The sequence below is a fragment of the Eptatretus burgeri genome, chromosome 1, assembly GCF_056783735.1.
Source record: "Eptatretus burgeri isolate ZD-2024b chromosome 1, Ebu_testis_v1, whole genome shotgun sequence".
NCBI lineage: Eukaryota > Metazoa > Chordata > Myxini > Myxiniformes > Myxinidae > Eptatretus > Eptatretus burgeri.
In genome coordinates, this window is record NC_140961.1 from 8,917,048 (window position 1) to 8,932,960 (window position 15,913).

Consider the following 15,913-nt stretch of genomic DNA (forward strand, 5'->3'; position numbering starts at 1 on the left):
TAAATTTCAACTTGACACCTTCAGTGTCAAGTTAGATGAATAACCAGAATAAAAATAAAAATGTTTTTTTTTTCTTTAATCGCATCACAAATCTGCGACCGCAGCAATGCAAAAGGGTTTTTAAAAACAAAAGCCGTCATCGATTCTGACCAACCCGCTTTTTGTTGCCTTCAACTTGCCATGTATGCAATGACAGTACATCAACTGCTTTAAAAAGATAGCGGGGCTGAGTCAATCAGACAGGTGTAGATTTTGTGAGGTAGAAACAGAAAGCACGAGTTACCACCTATCAGGATGTTTAAAAAACTCAAGTCAGCAGCTGTATACACAAAGGCACAACAAGGTATGCGGAGTAAACCACTGGCACATGTGCAAAAATTCCAAAATCCCAGTTCCATAAACTCATGGAAACATGAACCAAAAGCAATCGTTGAAAACAAGGAAATAATGCTCACGCACGTACCGTGCCTATCGGAAGCCTACACACCCTTTCAAAAATATTACCTTTTGTTGTCTTATAGCCTGGAATTAAATTGCAATCAGACTTTTTCTACCTTTATTTACACATCGCAATCCACAACTTCTAAGTAAAAAAACAAATTCTTCAAATTTCAGAAAATTAATCAAGAATACAAAACTAGAATATCTTGGTTGGATAAGTGTCCACACCCCCCTTATAATAGCAATTGTAAATTAGCTCAGGTGTAACCAATCACCTTCAAAATCACACACCAAGTTAATTGGTCTGCATCTGTGTTAAATTGTCGTGATTCTGATTATTTCAGACTAAAATCAGCTGTTCCTGGAGCTTTCTTCTGCTGGGAAGTGTATTTCACAGCAAAGACTCAACCACGAGCACCAAAAAGCTTTCAAAAGACTTCTGGGATAAAGTTTTGGAAAGGCACAGATCAGGGGATGGGTATGAAAATATTTCAAAGTCCTTGAATATCCATTGGAGCACAGTGAAGACGATCATTAAGAAGTGGAAGGTATATTGCACCAAGACCCTGCCGAGATCAGGGTGTACCTCCAAACTGGACGACCAAGCAAGAAGGAGACTGATCAGAGAGGCCATCAAGAGACCAATGGCAACTATGAAAGAGCTGCATGCCTTTATGGCAAAGACTGGTCACTGTGTACATGTGACAACCATATCCCAAACACTCCACAAGTCTGGCCTGCATGGTAGGATGGGTGGCAAGAAGGAGGCCATTACTCAAAAAGACCACCTTTAGTCATACTTAAGGTATGCGAAAAAAACCACTCCAGCGCTTCTGAAGTCATGGGGAAAAACTTTTTATGGTCAGACCAAACCAAGATCGAAATTTTTGGCATAAATGCAAAACGTTACATTTGGCACAAACCCAACGCAGTACATCACATCACCCAAAGAACACCATCCCAACTGTGAAGAATGATGGTGGCAGCATCATGTTTTGGGGATGTTTCTCTTTAGCAGGGACTGGTGACCATTGTCAGGATGGAAGGGAAATGGATGGAACAAAATACAGAAATATCGTAGGGGAAAACCTGCTACACTCTGCAAGAAAGCTGAAATTGGGACGGAAATTCACCTTTCAGCATGACAATGACCCGAAGTACACAGCCAAAGCAATACTGGAGTGGTGAAGGAACAAAAAGATAAATGTCCTTAAGTGGCCCAGTCAGAGCCCTGACCTAAATCCAACTGAAAATCTGTGGCATGACTTGAAGATTGCTGTCCATCAAGTGCTCCATATGCAACTTGACTGAGCTTGAACAGTTTCGTGCAGAAAAATGGGCAAATATTGCCCAATCAAGGTGTGCAAAGTTGGGAGAGATCTCTCTCAATAGACGCACAGCTGCAATGAAAAAGATGCTTGGTTCTACAAAACTTTAATAGCGAACGTAGAGAGCTTCATACTTAACAGGTGCACATGAGAGAATACAAAACAACAACAACAACAACAACAACAACAACAACACAATACCCTGGTAATTTGGAATCCGTGTCGTTGCCAATGACCCTTTTGCTTCCGGTTTTTGGCATGGGGAATGATGCGTCCCGGGAAATAAAGGCATCGTCGGAGACATTAAAGACCCAAATATCAGACATGGTGTATATTTCCTCCACTATTTTTAATAAAGATATCTCCCGCATCATCAAAAAATAATTTTTCATCGTGATTTACATTATTTGATCGGTCATCCCGAATCCAGGCCAAAGTAACCAGAAATTGTGTATACAGTTGTGAACAAGTTATAGGTAAAGTCAGAAGCAAATGTTAGAAGAATTCTACGTTCGCTTCGAGTATTTATTTTTTTAGATGAGATCCTGTTCTGGGCGGTATAGTTGTTGTTGTGAAGGTAATGTTGAGGTAATATTAATTTTTTTAGATAAGATCCTGTTCTAGGCAGTGCAGTTGTGGTTGTGAAGGTAATATTGAGGATTTTTTTTTTTTTAGATGACATCCTGTTCTAGGCGGTGTAGTTGTTGTTGTGAAGGTAATGTTGAGGTATAATGTTGAGGTAATATTAATTATTTTAGATAAGATCCTGTTCTAGGCAGTGTAGTTGTGGTTGTGAAGGTAATGTTGAGGATTTTTTTTTTTAGATGAGATCCTGTTCTAGGCGGTGTAGTTGTTGTTGTGAAGGTGATGTTGAGGTATAATGTTGAGGTAATATTAATTTTTTTAGATGAGATCCTGTTCTAGGCAGTGTAGTTGTGGTTGTGAAGGTAATGTTGAGGAATTTTTTTTTTTAGATGAGATCCTGTTCTAGGCGGTGTAGTTGTTGTTGTGAAGGTAATGTTGAGGTCATATTAATTTTTTTAGATGAGATCCTGTTCTAGGCGGTGTAGTTGTCGTTGTGAAGGTAATGTTGAGGTATAATGTTGAGGTAATATTAATTTTTTGAGATGAGATCCTGTTCTAGGCGGTGTAGTTGTCATTGTGAAGGTAATGTTGAGGTATAATGTTGAGGTAATATTAATTTTTTTAGATGAGATCCTGTTCTCGGCAGTGTAGTTGTGGTTGTGAAGGTCATGTTGAGGAATTTTTTTTTTTTAGATGAGATCCTGTTCTAGGCGGTGTAGTTGTTGTTGTGAAGGTAATGTTGAGGTCATATTAATTTTTTTAGATGAGATCCTGTTCTAGGCGGTGTAGTTGTGGTTGTGAAGGTAATGTTGAGGTATAATGTTGAGGTAATATTAATTTTTTGAGATGAGATCCTGTTCTAGGCGGTGTAGTTGTCATTGTGAAGGTAATGTTGAGGTATAATGTTGAGGTAATATTAATTTTTTTAGATGAGATCCTGTTCTAGGCGGTGTAGTTGTTGTTGTGAAGGTAATGTTGAGGTCATATTAATTTTTTTTAGATGAGATCCTGTTCTAGGCGGTGTAGTTGTCGTTGTGAAGGTAATGTTGAGGTATAATGTTGAGGTAATATTAATTTTTTGAGATGAGATCCTGTTCTAGGCGGTGTAGTTGTCATTGTGAAGGTAATGTTGAGGTATAATGTTGAGGTAATATTAATTTTTTTAGATGAGATCCTGTTCTAGGCAGTGTAGTTGTCGTTGTGAAGGTAATGTTGAGGTATAATGTTGAGGTAATATTAATTTTTTGAGATGAGATCCTGTTCTAGGCGGTGTAGTTGTCATTGTGAAGGTAATGTTGAGGTATAATGTTGAGGTAATATTAATTTTTTTAGATGAGATCCTGTTCTAGGCGGTGTAGTTGTCGGTGTGAAGGTAATGTTGAGGGAATATTAATTTTTTTAGATGAGATCCTGTTCTCGGCGGTGTAGTTGTCGGTGTGAAGGTAATGTTGAGGGAATATTAATTTTTTTAGATGAGATCCTGTTCTAGGTGGTGTAGTTGTTGTTGTGAAGGTAATGTTGAGGTAATATAAATTTTTTTAGATGAGATCCTGTTCTAGGCGGTGTAGTTGTTTTTGTGAAGGTAATGTTGAGGTAATATTAATTTTTTTTAGATGAGATCCTGTTCAAGGCGGTGTAGTTGTCGTTGTGACGGTAATGTTGAGGGAATATTTATTTTTTTAGATGAGATCCTGTTCTAGGCGGTGTAGTTGTCGTTGTGAAGGTAATGTTGAGGTAATATTAATTTTTTTAGATGAGATCCTGTTCTCGGCGGTGTAGTAGTTTTTGTGAAGGTAATGTTGAGGCAATATTAATTTTTTTAGATGAGATCCTGTTCCAGGTGGTGTTGGTTGTGAAGGTAATGTTGAGGAATTTTCATTTTTTTTTAAGATGAGATCCTGTTCGAGGCGGTGTCGTTGTTGTTGTGAAGGTAATGTTGAGGTCATATTAATTTTTTCAGATGTGATCCTGTTCTAGGCGGTGTAGTTGTTGTTGTGAAGATAATGTTGAGGTAATATTTATTTTTTGAGATGAGATCCTGTTGTCGGCAGTATAGTTGTTGTGTGAAGGTTATGTTGAGGTAATATGCAGTCGTGTTATCACGGTTATAGAAATGCACAAATCGTTAATTTGATCTATAGTATACCCAATCACACCTTTATGACTAAAAAATTAACAACAAAACTCGAGAGTAAATACTCTCGCAGTTTTAAGTCAACCTAATTTTACAATAAAGATATCTCCCGCATCATCAAAAAATAATTTTTAATCGTGATTTACATTATTTGATCGCTGATCCCGAATCCAGTCCGAAGTAACCGGAAATTGCAGCATCGAATGTAAGAAGAATTCTACGTTCGCTTCTAGGCTTTGCCTATTCCATATTATACACATAAACAGAGACATTTTGAAGGACGTTATCATAAAAAGAAAACCACAAAGCATTTCGTTGCGCTCTCTTCAGGTGAAATTCACACAAACTGAGTGAGAAATGATGAAGAACAGTCGAATGGACACCTATCAACAAAGTCAATTCTGATTGGACGTTTTCCACTGATGCGTCATCATCACTTCCCAATGGTTTAGGTGGGAGGAGCCGATTCAGTGTTCAGCTCTCCAATTGGAGTTTGCAAAAAGTGGGCTGGCCGGTGAAACTGGGAAAGTGGGAGTATACTGGCCGGTGAAAGTCGGCTTTCTATAGATGGACGTAGTAACCGATGATGCAGATCTCTCTACGAGGACGTCGAGAAAGGGGAAGGAATCTTGAAACCCAAGTTGCTCCCTTCATCAACGACTCTATTCCTCACTCTCCATGCACTGCCCTCACTCCCCCACACCCCCAGGAATACCTCTGGCTACGGCTTCCCCTCCACTCCCACCTCATGTTTATATGTGTACTGTACCATCCACTGAACAGTGATGACTCCATGTACACCTCACTATCCGAAAACATGGACCAAGTTATATCTTCTCATCCAAACTCTCTCTTCCTCATATGTGGCGACTTCAATTGTTATCATGCCAGTTGGCCAGGTGTGGGTACCTCTCTCACCTGTCATGGCACCTCAGCAAAAGCTTTCTGCGACTCATTGGGACTGACTCAATCTGTCAACTTCCCTACCCGGATCTCAACCAATGGTACTCCATCTCTTCTGGATCTGATTTTGACAAATTTCCCTGACAATATCTGCTGCTCTTCCTTTGCTCCAATTGGTTCTTCTGACCACGTCCTTGTCAAAGTGGACATCTCTCTGGCTGTTATCAGAGAACCACCTCACCGCTGTCGAGTCTGGCATTTCACTCAAGCCGACTGGCAGGGTCTCCAAGCAGCCATCAAACATATAGACTGGTCTCCTATCGCTACTTTCTCCAACATCAACTCATCCTGGGAATTCTTTCAAAGAAACTTGCTCTCCCTCATGCACAGATTTATCCCCTCTTGTCTTCAGTTGTCCTTCCCTTCCTCCCACCCTTGGTTCACTGAAGCTTGTGGTTAGACAGTTGTCCTGAAACAACTTACCTTTGCCTCATGGAAAGCAAACCCAACTGAGGGCAATCTCCGTTCCTTCCATAAAGCTCGGAACAAGTGTGTATCTACCCTCAGGAGAACCAGAAAACAACATCTTTCTCATCTCAAGTCTGAACTCTCAAACCTCTCTCCCTCTTAAAAATCCTGGTGGCATCTAATCAAATCTGTTTCTGGTGTATGTTCCCCCTCCATCCCTCCCTTACCTCAAATGGCAGAACTGCTCATACCGCACGTGAAAAAGCTGAATGCCTAAACTCGGTGTTTGCAGCTAAAGCTCGTGTCCTAAACCCATCACTTTCTCTACCCACCTTATCCAGTCGCACCCAACTGTCCCTGGATGCTGTGTCCTTTTCTCCTGACAAGGTGGAGAGCTTGCTGTCAAACCTCGACTCAGATTCTGCAACCGGTCCAGACAGCATCAGCCCACGTGTCCTCAAAGCCTGCTCTTCTGCTCTTGCTCACCCTCTCTCTGTTCTATTCACCCTCTCATTTGCTCAAGGTCATCTGCCATCTGCTTGGAAATCAGCAAACCTCACAGCCCTGCACAAAAAAGGTGCAAAAACAGATCCCTGCAACTACAGACCAATCAGCCTTCTCCCAATCATCAGCAAGGTTATGGAATCCATCATCGCTTCAGACATCAAATCCTTCCTCTTCTCCAATGGCTTGATTTCCGATCATCAATTTGGTTTCAGACCAGGTCATTCTACCCTGGATATGCTGCTTCTGCTCTCCCAACAATGGATGGAGGTCCTCAATGCCAGACAGGAAATCAGAGCCGTATCCCTGGACATATCACGTGCTTTTGACATGGTCTGGCACCCTGCCCTGCTCACCAAACTCTCTTCCTATGGTATCCAAGGCCATCTCCACTCATGGCTCGCAGACTTCCTCTCCTGTCGCAGTCATCGTGTGGCCCTAAATGGAGTTCTTTCATCCCCTCTTCCTGTCCAGGCTGGAGTTCCTCAACGTAGCATTCTGGGCCCTGTTCTTTTTCTGGTTTTCATCAATGATCTCTCCGACTCTCTGGAAAATCGTCTATATCTCTTTGCTGATGACTCCACCCTCTGCCGTACCATGGGTCATCCCTCAGACCGGCAAGCAGCAGTTTCTTCGCTCACTGCTGATCTGGATAAAATCACAAACTGGTCTTTCAATCTGGACAAATCTCACACTCTCACGATGTATCTTCGAAAGGACCATTTCGAAAAACCCCCCATCCACTTTCTCAACAATCCTCTGGAAGAAGTCCTTTCTTTCAAGCTTCTGGGTCTCACTATCTGCCATGATCTTTCCTGGGAAAGCCACATTTCAAACCTCGCCTCCAAAGCCTGTCGCCGAGTGGGAATCCTTCATCGTGCAAAGTCCTTCCTCGGCCCACCTGAGCTCCTGACCACTTACAAAGCTTTTGTCCACAGCCTGATGGAGTACTGCTCTCCCCTCTGGGCTGGTGCTCCTACCTTCCACCTTTCTCGGCTTCACGCTGTAGAAACCAAGGCATTTCGGATCATTGACATCTCCCGCAATGAGGCTGAGTCTTTGGGCCTCTCACTCAATCACCGCAGGTTGGTCGGTGGTCTTTCTGTCTTCTACCGTCTCCTCTCCAGCCTCGCCCCCCCCCTTGCTCTCTCTGTGATTTGACCCCACCACATTTCTGCAGGGCGCTCAAGGTCCGCCAACAACCGCCTTCTGGTAAAACTACCAAAATCACGAATCACTGCTCACCTTCACTCTTTCATTCCTCTTTTTTCCCGCCTTTGGAATGAACTCCCACACTCTATTCATTCCCATTCTTCCCTCCAGGCCTTCAAAACAGCTGTTCACCACCACCTCTTATCTTCCCCCATCCAAATCCTCGATCTTTTCTACCCCCGATAATCCACCCAAGCCCACCTCCTTCAAATTCCCTGCTTTCCTTCCTGAAAGTCCCTGTAATGTCCATCTTCTATTCCCCATGTTCCCCATCCCATCCCTCTCCCTTCCACAGATTGCCTAATGTCTCTGTTCCCCACTGTTTTGTCCTTCCCACTCCCTCCCCTCCTGTCTCATGCCCCCCTTGATGTGCGTTGTGTGTTCGCTCTCATACGAGCCTCGACAAGGTATCCAAAAAAAAAATCAGAACGTTCCAATTCCGTCGTGAACTTGAGGGCAGGATGAAGAGAATTCAATTCATTCAAGAAATGGTCATAGACTTCACGAGATTCAAACAGGCAAAATATGTCATCCACATATCTGTAGTATATGATGGGCGATTGCGTTTCCTGCAACTTGGGCAACTTCTGCAGTTCTTGATAACCAACAAAGATGTTTGCTCACGTTGGGCCCAAAGGAGAGCCCATGGCCACGCCATCAATTTGGACGAACATAATGTTATTGAAGCTGAACTCCACATCTCTTGAAGCCATGTTCATCAATTCGCCGAAGACAGATATAAACCCTGAAATGCACATATGTAAACCTGACAAAGGCTCTGGTGTGGTTACTTTTACATGTCCCTTTGTCTTTCAGGAAAAACACAATTGGTACATGAATACAGCCGGTACGTGCTTGTAGGAAGGTCCCAGAATCAATCCCAACGTCCTGTGCATCTGCTATTGGACAGCATTTGATGGAGAATGCAAACTGTGCTGAACATTAGAATGTGGATGCATTCAAGACATTGAGTAGAGGACGAAGTATAACGCATCTCCAAATACTAGAAGTGACATTTATCTATTCCATGGACCCTATGTTATGTCGGCATAAAGAGTTTGTCCACTCGCTTCAACCGGACATAGCACTCAGACACAAAAAGGAAAACAAGGCATTGTTAATTGAGGTTTCAGTACCCAGTGATTTTGGTCTAAATCAAGCAGCAATCAACGACAATGACAAAATATCAAGACCTCGAGAATGAAGTGAAAAAATCCTGGAAGCTGAAGAGCACCAAAATTGTACCAGTGATATTTAATTGGAGCAACAGGAATGATGAAGAATAACCTCACAAAGATCCTACAAACCATCCATGGGAATACCATCACAAACAAAGAACAGTTGGAAGCTGTCCGGGGCTCGGTGATGATCCTGAAACGATACGATTCAAAACAGCTTGAAGACGTTCCTCGTGTTTTTCAGGAGACGAAGCATACGCAATTATGTCATCTCGGTAACACTGGACGCCCTCCTGGCCAGCTAAGATCGGTGACATCATTCGCTGGAATGCACCGGGAGCAGAAGCAAGACCATAAGGAACATGGCAAAAACGGAAAGTCCCTCGTGCGTTATGGAAGCCGTAAGGTCTCTGCTTTCCTCATGCAGGGGCACTTGATGGTATGCACTCTGAAGATCAAGAGTAGAAAACATTCTCGCTTCCCGAAGTTCTTCGAATATCTCCTCAATATATGGGAGTGGATGACTGTCTATTTACTATTACAATCCCCTTATTGGGTTCACTAAAGGCCCGGTCACACCTTGACGTTTTAGCCAGCGATGGCAACGTATTAAAATGTACCGAAAACGCTGGCTTACGCTGAACTTTTGATGTTTTTTTTAAAAGATTTGGACGTATTCATAGCGACTTGGTCTTATGTATAACGCATTGGTATCGGACACAGAACGTTTCGTTGTGTTATAGATAACTTATACCAACGAATGCTGAACCTGTTGTCGGCCTACACAACCGATGCCCAACGATAGTCTAACTTAGGCATAGCGCGTTGCACGCATCGCCGACGATGTCGTAACGTAGCCTATTAAAAGGCTGACGCACAACGATTCGAATCATAACTGCCGTAGAAATGGAAGTGACAACATCGCGGTCACACCTTGGCGATCTTGCCAGCGTATGCCGACCTAAGAAAAATGTGTCTAAAACGTTGGGGCGCGTCAAATACGGTATGAGTAAGTTTGGTATACGTGAGTACAACGCTAAAGTACGCTATCATACGTCGTAGTAAGTAAAGTACGTCAAGAAATTTTAAACATGTTCAAAATTTTACGACGTACTCGGCGTATGACACACGTTCCGCATGCGATGGGGATAAGTTTTACACATGATATGTGAACGCTTACACACGTCCACAAAGGCTACTTATAAGCTACTCATAAGTCAAAACACGTCGCGGTAATGTCTTTTTTACGCGAAACTTATTTCTAACTTATGTTTGACGTGCTTTGAACCAATTCTTTACGTAGTCCCAACACACATCGACGTATGTAGACGTATTCCAATGACGTCTTCCGGTCGACAAAAAAATAAATGAACGTGTTTCTAGCTTACAACTGCCATATAAAGACGTGTTCCCAGCGGTTTTGGGAATTGGTATATAAAAATGCTGCTCATAAAAGGGGAACCCAACAGTGTTTTCGAGTCCTTTTTGAGTCGATGTCCATGTCAGCAGTATCAGTAGCAGTATCAGTATCAGTTTCAGTATTAGTATTAGTATTAGTATTAGTATTAGTAGTAGTTTGTTCATGTTGGCAGTAGTAGGTGAGTGTGAGGGGGAGGGTGTGGGTTATGATGGATCGTCCTTGCGTCCGCGTGTCCACAGGTAGGAGACATCTTTTTACCATTGTTCGAAGTTCTTAGCAGCTAATTTTTTATGGGGCTTTTTCAACAATGAGCTATAGCTTGTTTTTACGATTTAGGTCTATTCATAACGGGTTGGACAAATGCACAATGAACTAATAATGTGCATAGAGCGCTTTGATTACTTATAGATACGATATACCAACGAATAATTATCGTGTAGCCGGCGTTCACAAACTATGCCCAACGATAGCCTAACTTATCCATATCGTGCGGCAGTTTATCTTTGCCGGTGACGTGGGGTTTGCTATTCATCGGCTGCTGCCACTCAACGATTTAAATGGCTGCATCTCCACTATTGAAAGTAGACGCTTGCGCTCAACAATTGGATTTTTTTTACACTCAACGATTTTTAAACGGTACCACTCAGCTATTTTCATTGTTTACAATGAACGATTTAAATTGCTGTCACTCACCTTTGTTTTTTGACGCTGGGGTTTGGAAATTTGAAGCGTTTCTTCTGAACGTGTTAAAACGCTCAAACTCGACTATTTTAAATAGACGCTGCCGATGGACAATTGGAATCATAGCCAAGCTAGACATCGAAGTGTGAACATCCTCGTCATGCCGAAGAAAAGTTTGAAGAATGCTGCAAATAAGTGTCCTGGCCGTGGCCGTGGATGCTGACGCAAGGACGATCCATTATACCGACGTCTTTCAGCCTATGAGTAACTTAAAAGTAACGTCTGTCGACGTGTGGCAACGATCGCGTAACGTGCCAACAACACGTTAATCATAGGTTAGAAATAAGTTTCGGGTACGCTAAACATTACCTCGGCGTGTCTCAACTTATGATTAACTTACAAGTAGCATGTGTTGACGTCTGTCAACGATCGCAGACCGTGCATACAACTTGTGGCCAGCGTAGCGGAACGTGCGAGTCATACGCCGGCATACGTCGTGAAATTTCAAGCATGAAAAAATTTGAGGACAACCGAAAAGTACAACGTTTAAAGCCAACGTACAACGACGTATGGCAGTGTTTTTCAGCGTGCTCTCAATGTTATCAAAACTTACCCATAACGTATTCAACGTGTGCCAGCATTTTAGAAAAAAAAATTCAAAAATCGGCAAACGTTGGCTAAAACGTCAAGGTGTGACCGGGCCTTAAGATCCACGCACAGTCGTATACCTCCCGTTTTCTAATGCGTAAACGACAACAGGCGAAACCCATTCGGAAGAGTCAATTCTCTCAATGATACCCGCTTCTTCAAGCGTTTTCACTTCTTGCGAGACAGCATCACGGACAGCAAAAGGTAAACGGCGAAGCTTCTGCTGGATTGGCACATCGGGCCTTATCTTCTTTCTGTGTACAAATCCTTTTGCATAGCCAAGAGTTCCAGTGACGTTAGGATTAGATGTCTGCCAAACCGATGTTTTATGCACAGAAGTACTTAGTACTGATGCATGCCAAGGTCCATGCCGAGTATAGGTGTTCCAGAAGGCACAATAAAAAAAAAATCAGCAGGCACACAAACATGGTTGTATGGCACATGTACTTGAAGATAACCAACAACAGAGATCGGTTTTTTTTTAGGTAAGTCACCAAGTGTAATTTTGGTTCTTTATGAAGTGCATTCTTGAAATGCTCCAGGTAGGTAAACTCTGGAGGTATGGAAACGACTGAACCTGTGTCTACCAGAAATTTAGCGGAACATGCCCGTCCATCAGGTGTGCAAAGACGAACATCACAAAATAGGTTCCCTCTAATTTGTTCAGAGGCTTGTGTGTTATAGCTGAAAACAGTCACATCTGGCACACTCACTTCCCGCACTCGGTATTTGTGGTCTTTACTGCGACATACTTTAGCAAAATGTCCACTTTTGCCACACTGCCTGCAATTTACATCTTTTGCATGGCAGTTGGAGAAATTGGCTAAATGCATTGCAGATCCACAATGATACCAAGTACTCTCTCGGCGTACCTGTCGAGCTTGTAAAAATGTTGACTTTGCAAGTTCATTCGATGTGTCCCTGTGGATGGGGTCGCATCTGTATTGCCCCAACGCTGGTACGTGGTGGTATTGTATTTACATCGTGAAAGGACGTCGACGTGCCGCATGTCATCGCTTTTTCTTCCGCCATGGCTGATTCGATTTGTCCCGCCATTACGAGGGCTTTCTGCGGTGGAAGCTCCGGTTCCAAAAGCAACCGTTCACGTATACGAGCTGTAAGGGTTTTTTTCCACGAGCTGATCTCGTATCATTTCATCAGAGAGGTCATGAAACTCGCAATTAACCGCAATCTCACGTAAAGCAGCAACGGACTGAGCAGTCGATTCACCCAGCCTCCGTGCTCGTTTACGAAACTTATATCGTTCCAAAACAACGTTCAGCTTTGGCATGAAGAAGGCTGTCAATGCACGGACAGCAGCAGAGTACGTGCCACCATCAAATGGGAGGGTATAGAATAAACTCTGCCCTTCAGTTCCTCGGCAGTGGAGAAGCAATGCGCGCTTCCTCGCATCAGAAAGTGCGTCGTCATTTACCGCCAGCATGAAGTTCTCGGATATGCGGATCCATGAGGTAAAAGGTATTGAAGGCTCACCCAGACTTGGAGCAATGCTCACTCAACTTCATGAGGACTCCACAGAGGAAACAGTAGCATTTTCCTAACGAACGCTCACACAATGCGAACGCAAGTACTCTCCAGCAGAGAAGGAAGCACTCGCCTGTGTCTGGGTAATTAAGAAATGGCATACTTACCTGTGGTGTTGGAAATTTATCCTGAGTACAGTCCACTGACCACACTACTGTCTTCGAAAGGTCTTGGTCGAGCTGGAATGAGAATTGCACATTCGTCTGCACGCTTACTATCGTTTAACTATGAAATTGTGTACAAACCTGGCCATCAAAATGTGACTGCAGACTGTTTATCGCCGTTACCTCTCCCCATGACAGAGCCTTTACCAAGAACCGGATGTATAAATGGTGGCTTTAGCGTCCGGTGACTGCACTGCTGTACCTGTGGAACAATTCAAGGAAACTTGCAATCGATGCCCCATTCCACAGAAAATGCGAGGATATGTCTCCAGAGGATGGCCTTGCACTGTGAAGGGCATCGACCTCGATGTACTTCAATACTTTCGCATTCGGAATGAACTGGCTGTTCAGGAGGATTACTTGAATCGAGGCACTCGCCGTGTGATAGTGCCGACAGAACTTCAACCCAAGTTAATCCAGCTTGCCCATGATACGCATCAAGGTATTGTAAGGACTAAACAAAGGCTGCGTGACCTCTACTGGGGGCCAGGGATGGACTCCCACGTGGAAGTTGCCATCAATTCGTGCATTACTCGCCACATGCATGATAAAACAGCTGTCACTCGGGTTCAACCTTCGCAACGAGTTCCACTTCCTAATGCTGCTTGGGAAAAGCTTGCAATCAATATAGTGGGACCACTTGATAACGGCCAAATGGACTGTCGCTATGCCATTACCTCAATTGATTACTTCAGCAAATGGCCAGAAGTAGCCTTTATGTCCCAAGTAACATCTGCTAGTGATCAAGTTCCTAACTACAGTATTCAGTCACGAAGGAAATCCGTGGGAACTTATCTCTGACAATGGATTTCAGTTTGTTTCAACTGAGTTTGAAACATTCCTGCAGGATAGAAACATCAAACACTGCCGTAGTTCTATCTATTACCCACAAGCCAACAGAGAGCTAGAACGATTCAACAGAGTGTTTAAGGACTGTTTACATCCTGCAAATCTTGAAGGGAAGCCCTGGAAATCATTCGTACCCGACTTCTTGCAAACATATAGAGCTACAAGACATGCAACAACTCATCAGACTCCTGCTGAACTTCTACATGGACGTACATTGCACACCAAGTTGCACAATGGGGATCGTCAAATCAGTGCACCTGCTGCAAGACTTCAGGATGTGAGATGCTGTGTTCATCAGAAACAAGAGAAGTCGAAACAATACACAGACAGGTGTCGGAGAGCTAAACCTTCCACCTTCCAATGTGGTTCTTTCGTGCGAGTTCGGAAACCTGGACTTCACCAGAAAGGACAAAACAAGTTTACCCAAACCCTCAAGATCAGTGAACAGAGAGGTCCTGCTACCTACAGACTCTCTGATGGGAAGGTGTGGAATGCAATTCATCTAGCACCTGCAATTGAGACCTCAAATGGACTTTCTGCTGGAAGTACGACAGGTTCTGAGGACTATAGGGCACACAGCTCTGTCCAACAAATGCCTCCACAAGTTTTTACCCCAGGTGTTCGTCGTGGGACGAGATATCGTCGAGCCCCTGAATGGACCAAGGAGTTCGTCATGTGACATGCTTCCTATTTTGGGGGTGGGGGGGGGGGGCGGGGTTAATCACCAATTGTTATTTTCACGATAAAAGGAATATGTGGCATTGGGAGTTGCATGAATATTAATGTTTGCATGATGAGCCGGAACTGATGAGGCGGAACCAAGAGTGACGTCAGCGGGCTGTCGAGGAGTGAAGGAGGTGAGAGCCGCCATTAGCCAAAGGACTTACGTGTTGGCTGATTTTACTACACAACAAAAACTTTAATAAGAAAATTTCACAACTTAGTCCGTGAATCAAGATTTGTCACCGAAACAGAGGTGGATACTTCAATTCCTGGGAGGATGGAAGTAACAACCAATCACACACACACACACACACACACACACACACACACACACACACACACACACACACACACACACACACACACACACACACACACACACACACACACACACACACACACACACACCCCAAATCAAGAGAGATGTTTGTCATTTTCAGGAACAACCATGATTCAAAGAAAGATAGAGGGACAGTTTCACATGATAATTTATTCTGAGCATCCCAATACAACCATGTATATGGGACATTTTCACAAAAGCCGGTCAGGTAACGGTAAAGACTGTCCGAGAATTTTTATCAAGCATATATTGCCCAGTCAGTGCAGAGGCCTTATGGTGATCCTGCGTTGCTGACATCATTTGAACATTTTTTTCGCGGCCTTATACAAGGGGTTCAAGCACTATTTCGAGAATATCAAAGAAAGTTGATTTTTGAGTTTGTTCTTTACCGTTACCTGACCCGCTTTTGTGAAAATGTCCCATATATACTGCTTGGCATACCATCGCAACATCCTTTCACATTAATATACTTTTATTACTTGTCATAATAAATGATGAAATCTGAAATATATTGGTCATACTACAGTATAATAATGGGGCAAAATAAAAAGCATATAAGACAAAGGATACACACAAAAATCCACATAAAACATGATTATGACAATGATGACGATGTTGGTGAGACAAATAACTGTGGGAATTGTATACGTACTTGCTGATGTACTCCCCGGTCAGCACCTTTCCACAAGTGCGGCACTTGAAACAGCCCATGTGCCACTGGTGGTCCAGAGCGAGTAGTGCTTGTCCATTCTTGATGTCTCTCCCACACCCGACACACTCTGCTACAGAT

The 15,913-nt window shown here is 43.2% G+C and overlaps 1 protein-coding gene across 1 annotated transcript in view; it reads right to left on the reverse strand.

Annotated features, from left to right (window-relative positions):
• The window catches only part of LOC147033828 (actin-binding LIM protein 1-like), a 296,975-nt gene that overhangs the window by 126,901 nt on the left and 154,161 nt on the right, over positions 1-15,913 (reverse strand). The window contains exon 6 of the mRNA XM_085871479.1: positions 15,776-15,905. Within this exon, the coding sequence (XP_085727605.1) occupies positions 15,776-15,905 (130 nt within the window). The remainder of the gene's footprint in view (positions 1-15,775; positions 15,906-15,913) is intronic.